Source organism: Sitodiplosis mosellana, unplaced genomic scaffold, assembly GCF_009176505.1.
Source record: "Sitodiplosis mosellana isolate CC-2019 unplaced genomic scaffold, AAFC_SMos_1.0 Smas_scaffold_5145, whole genome shotgun sequence".
Lineage (NCBI taxonomy): Eukaryota > Metazoa > Arthropoda > Insecta > Diptera > Cecidomyiidae > Sitodiplosis > Sitodiplosis mosellana.
Genome location: NW_022600387.1, coordinates 43,122 through 49,474, shown reverse-complemented (window position 1 = coordinate 49,474; position 6,353 = coordinate 43,122). Strand labels below are relative to the sequence as shown.

At 35.9% G+C, this 6,353-nt stretch overlaps 1 protein-coding gene across 1 annotated transcript; it reads left to right on the top strand.

Annotated features, from left to right (window-relative positions):
* The first annotated feature begins 1,241 nt into the window (after positions 1–1,241).
* On the top strand, positions 1,242–5,271 carry LOC129572514 (uncharacterized). Its single transcript, XM_055452478.1, has 5 exons — positions 1,242–1,315; positions 2,783–3,417; positions 3,488–3,560; positions 3,695–4,258; positions 5,231–5,271. Exons 1-5 carry the CDS (start codon positions 1,273–1,275, stop codon positions 5,269–5,271), a joined length of 1,356 nt encoding a protein of 451 aa, XP_055308453.1. The 5' UTR covers positions 1,242–1,272.
* The last annotated feature ends 1,082 nt before the right edge of the window (positions 5,272–6,353 follow it).

Here is a 6,353-nt window from a genome sequence, read left to right as displayed (position 1 = left end):
AAAATACGCTGGGTGGCGCCACTGATATAATTTGCTTCAATCATCAACAAATTACATTCAGTATTTCTCCGAGCTGTCACGAATTGAACAAATAAGTACCCCTAAAGTAAATTCATATCATCACTGTGCACTCCAGCATCACATACACTAAATTCCTCTGGTGCATACGTATAGCTGTTGTTTTTTCATTCCATCTGAACAAACAAAAAGTTGGTGTGTTGGGCTAAAGCCGTTTTCGAAAATGATTATTCGTTTATTGTGCGACATTTCGCTCTTATTAGGACCCTCATCAGGCTGGAGAACAAAAATGTACACAAAAAACAATGAGTAAGTGTTGAAACAATTGGCAACAGCCGAAAATAACCAAATTACGAACCAGTTACATCTGAATTTAAAATGTTTTCGAACGTATTCCATTTTTTTCTATCGATTTCCACAAATTGTATCAGCTACACGTATCCATCAGAGGAATTTTGTTATTGAGCTTCATTTAGTGTCTGAATATGGTTACACTATGCAACAACAAGAAACAACCACAGAGAAGAGAACTTATTTACAACGTTTTTTGGGCCCACTTGATCCAAATCTGGCGTTAGTTTGTCCTGGCACGTCTAGTTTCTAAGATACGTTCATTGCGGTTTCCGTATCAGTTTTGGATTAAGTCGACCAAAAAACCTTGGAAATGAGTCTACTCTTTTTGGGAGAATTTCGTTTTCGAAATTTGCTGCATAGTGTTAGTAGACCTGAACTCATAAATTCCATAACTGAAAAATACCACAATTCATCAATTGTTGATTGCATGGCACGTGTCATCTATTAGTAGATGAATGGTATAAAATAGGCAGCACCGCACGGGGAAGACCAAACGAATTCAAAGGATCTTCTAAAGAAGTACAAGACGGTTCTCCACTATCATTGTGCAACAGGTTAAAACTCTGTTTGGTTGGCAAATTAAAATGAATCTACTACACGGTTTGTTTTCGGTGCTATTTATCGTTGAATTTTCTGTAAGTTTTTTTCTATTCCTTTATTATTTTCACTTTTATCCAATAAAATACGATATTTCTGTAGAAATGAAAATTAAAACGAAATTTCTTTTTCTAGGAACATCAAGGAAAACGTAAGACACTTTTGGTTTTCGAACTAGCTTTTTATGATTCCAAAAGTTTTTTTCAGACTTTTATAATATTCAATTCGAAATTTCAACTTCTTTTCTACTGAACAGATGGCTTTTTCTCGCAAGCTCTTCTTAAGGGCGAAGTGATTGAAAACATGTCACAGGCAAAGTTTGTAGCTGGAATCCATGCCCCCGCAAGTAAGTCTGCTTTAGAATCATTTTCATTTTTTTGTGTGTGAATTTTCGTCCGAAAAATTCAAATATTCTATCATTTTTGCTAGGGGCTGACCACGCTTCAGAAAATTTTCAAACAATTTATTATTTACAACTGTGACATTTTTCGAACTTTCTCCAGAAACGATTCACTGTAATGATAACTTTCAATTGTGCGTTGTCAGCTTACTGTCAAAAAATTCATCACATTGTGGTGGTCAAAAGTAGTGTTGGCTTCGAACGTTCGTTCGACCGTTCGACAACATAAAAAAAATTGTTTTGTTCGTTCGTTCGTTCGAAAGTTTTGTAAAAACTTATTTTGTTCGTTCGTTCGTTCGAAAAGTTGAAAATTATTTTTTTTGCTCGTTCGTTCGTTCGAAATTTATCTTAAAAAAATGTTGTTCGTTCGTTCGTTCGGAAATTGCTATGTTCGACCGTTGAGATTTTTTACATTTGAAATACATAGGAAGCAAATATTTCTCTGGCTAAGACTGAAGGTACAACGTTATTACCGGTGTTATTACTCAGTAATACCACTGGTAATAATTATTAACGATCTTATTACCGATTAATAAGTAATTACCGTTAAGTACTTAATTAAACTTTGTACTTAAGCTTGAGTATGTACTTAACGTACTTAACGTACGTACTTAACGTACTTAACGTACTTAACGTACTTAACGTACTTAACGTACTTAACGTACTTAACGTACTTAACGTACTTAACGTACTTAACGTACTCAACGTACTTAACGTACTTAACGTACTCAACGTGCTTAACGTACTTAACGTACTTAAAGTACTTAACGTACTTAAAGTACATACTCAAGCTTAAGTAGAAAGTTTAATTAAGTACTTAACGGTAATTACTTATTAATCGGTAATAAGATCGATACTAATTATTACCAGTGGTATTACTGAGTAATAACACCGGTAATAACGTTGTACCTTCAGTCTTAGCCAAAGAAATATTTGCTTCCTATGTATTTCAAATTTAAAAAATCCCAACGGTCGAACATAGCAATTTCCGAACGAACGAACGAACAACATTTTTTTTAAATAAATTTCGAACGAACGAACGAGCAAAAAAAATAATTTTCAACTTTTCGAACGAACGAACGAACAAAATAAGTTTTTACAAAACTTTCGAACGAACGAACGAACAAAACAATTTTTTTTTATGTTGTCGAACGGTCGAACAAGTGTTCGAAAGTGTTCGACGGCCAACACTAGTCAAAAGTATCGTTCATAGTGGATTATAGATTTAGTCAAATATTTGAGTTAACATACAAATGGTATTAAAACTGAATGATAGAAACGAATTTTGTAGATGAAAAATTCGCGGTGTCCCCCTAGCAATTTTGTGTGTGTGTGTTAATTTTTCCTTCAAATATTATTGCTTCTACTGAGAATGAAAAGATTTTTTTACAAAATATTTGCATGAATACACAGACCATCCAAATGATGCCAATAGAAAAATTACGCGTAGGTGTACCGCATTTATTCTGTCGAAAACGGAAATTATCACGAATGCCCATTGTGTGTATGAGGCCCCATATGTTTATGTGGTAGCTGGTACGAAAGATGTATCAGATGCAAACCAGAAAATTACAATCAAAGTCGAAAAAGAGAACGTTGCATATCACCCTTATTATAGTCATTTAATTTTTGGTGCATTTGATATTGCCAAAATTACACTGAAAACGCCGTTAGAATTCGGCGATACCGTTGGTAGTATCGAACTCGTGGATAAGGATTACAAATTGAATGACCCATCAGAAGTGGTCACTGCCTATGGATATGGCGTGTTGAACAATATCGGACCATTGATATTGAGGCGTTGCGATGCAAACTATATATCTGGTATCGAACAAGCCAACACATTCGACCTAAGTCAGACTTTGTATTTTACAACTGGTGAAGCTATGAATGATGGCAAAATGATTGCACCTGGCGATTCAGGTGGACCAGTCGTTTCAAAAACAAATGGCAAAATCGTGGGCATAACTACGGGTTATAAAATAACAGGTGGCCGCGGATCTTTCCTTCCAATTACTCTATTTCTTGATTTTATTCGTGACCCAAAGGTATCTAACCACAATGCCTCAAATTTTATTTCAACAACGCAAACAAAATCATTTTTTGCATTAATTTCAGAGCGTGAAACCAATTCCACCTCCGCTTACACCTAACGAAGCTAAATTTATAGCCGATATAACGGTAACGGGAAGTAAGTATTCGAAATTCGAACTAAATCAAACCGTTTTTAACCTCTTTTTTTTCTAAATAGAGAAGAGGCAAAAGTGGAGATTTTTCATGATTCATAAACATAAATATTCATTCGGAGATGTTTTTCTATTACAGAATTTCTTACTGCTTACAATTTTGCCGATGCTGACGAAGATGATCAACTAAAATTTAATGCAATCATTTTGTCGAAAACGGAGATTTTGACCTGTGCGCATGGTGTGCTCGGCGCCCCATATGTCTACCTAACTGTTAATAAACTATCAAGAAATGCGATAAAACTTAAAGTCACTGAAGACCAGATAGAAATTCATAAGAAATACACATTGTCGGGATTCGCATTTAACGTTGCCAAGATTACACTTAAAGAACCGTTGGAGTTCAACGATAACGTCGGCAGCATCGATTTGGTGCACAAAGATTACAAAATGAATGACCCGTCCGAAATGGTCACTGTTTATGGTGATATGACATTGGATGGAACAGTGAGAACGAGGCGTTATGATACAAAGTATTTGGATGGCGCCAAATGCAAACCGACATTGGGCGCTTCATTTGATGCAAATCATTTGATGTGTTACACTTCAGATGGAAGCATGGGAACTCCCTCTACGCTTGGAAGTCCAATGATTTCGAAAAAGAATAACAAACTCGTGGGCATGACCATATTTCATTCGGATGGTAAACCAGTTGTTTTTCAACCGATTGCACCGTTGCTTGATTGGATCCGGAAGCCAAAGGCGAGACGTAATCAAAGAAGAAAAATGGCTTGAAAAAAGGGGTTTCAGGCGCCTGAAAAAGCTGAATACCGTATCTTTTTTGCCCCTGTCATTTGATGTTCAACAAAAGAACTGAATAAATTTGAAAATTTTAGAAAAATGCATTTTATTTTTCATTAGCCCATGCGCAGTTATCTAGGTTGGCATATTTACGCAATTTTTAAGTCGCGCATGTAATTTACGTAAAAAACTGTAAATTACGTTTTTTACGTGTAAAAAACCTCTTGGATAAAAAAACTGCTAAATTAACAAAACTAGGTATTTTTATATAACATATACATGTAGCCAGGGATCGAAAACAATTTGACGTTTCTCATACAAACCGATTTCGGAACGGTTTCACTGCTTTGCTCTCTGTTCATCGGAGCGAACCGTATCAAGCGGAACGTTCTGAGAATGGTTTGTATGGGCAACGTTCAAGCGGGTTGTCACTGTGTTAGTGTCGTATACTAATACACGTAAACATAAACGAATTTCTGTGTGCCATACAAACCATTTTTTAGAATGTTCCGAATGGTTTGGTTTGTTCACACACTCAAACCAAATATTCGGTTTGGTTTGGTTTCGATCCCTGCATGTAACATGTGAATTCATACGGGAGAGAATTTATTTGAAGTGATGGAAAAGTCGATCGCTATAGCCAAAGAACGGTATGATGCCACAATTACTTCGGTTTTGACGGATAATGCATACAGTATGCAAAAGATGGGAAGAGCTTCAGCACTTTTGTTCAACGCAAATTTTGTCCCATCAGTTGGATAATTGCTTGGATTGCTCGATCCGGTGGCTGAACCCACAAACTACTGTCAAAGAAGCGATATCTCAGCTGCAGATGTCATTGAAAAATGGTTAAATTTAATTGTTGATTGTCCAGATTTGTGTAGGATTTTGGACTATCAGTCGGTGAAAAATTGAATCAAGAACAGCAAAACGAAGTGAAAAACTACATTCTTGAACAGCTCGTTTGCGATGAAATTTCTGAAAATCCCTGCATCAACAGCGAAACTAGAACGGCTTTTCTCCCATTGGGGTTATGTTCATAATGACATCAGAAACCGGCTCTCGGTTGATACATCAAAGAAACTGTTCAACATTTATTCTACGCTGCGATCGAATGATGATTGATGAATTATATGAAGACGACGATATCGACGATTGGAATATTGTGAACGAGAAATGAAACCAAACCTGCGACAACGATACATAATACACAATTTTCATTCATTTTTGATTCATCAGTTATGTTAATCTTTTGCATTAGAAATGAAAATGTCCGAGAAAGTCTGAAATAAATGCTAACTTTTTTATATTATATCTAAAATCCAATTTGGTTTTTTACATTTTTTACACAATTCACGTAGAGAATTCCGAAATTTTCATGTAATTTACATCATGTAATTTACGTAAACGAAATGTAAATTACATGCTTGAGTTTTTTACATGCCAACCCTGGCAGTTATATGATTATCTGAAATAATTGCGATGAAAAGTCATTTGAAGAGTGAATTGAATCGACTCCAAAAGCAAATTAACATCACAGTCAAATCGGAATGCAACAAATTTTGGACAACAAATTGAAGAGTATCACCAAAGGCAGCAAAAAGTTTTGGAATTTGTCGAGACAGTCCCGCGGCAAATTCGATTCCACCATCAACAAAATCAAAGTCAATGGATCTCAGACATTTGATGACACCGATAAAGCAAATTGCCTATCGAAAATTTTCGAAGAGTCACACAAAATCACAGCAGATTTCACCCATGAAAATGATACCGTTGTGACTAACACAGTGAGAACGTTCAATTGTTTCTCGTGGTTGCACTGCCAATCACCTAATATCAATGTCGATGAAGTCACCAATCTCATCAAATTACTCAAACCGTTCAAATCAGCCGGCCCAGACACAATCCAGAATATCCTGCTGAAGAATCTACCGCAAACAGCTATTGTCTGGCTAACAAATGTACTGAATGATTGCATCAAATCGAGTCATTGGCCC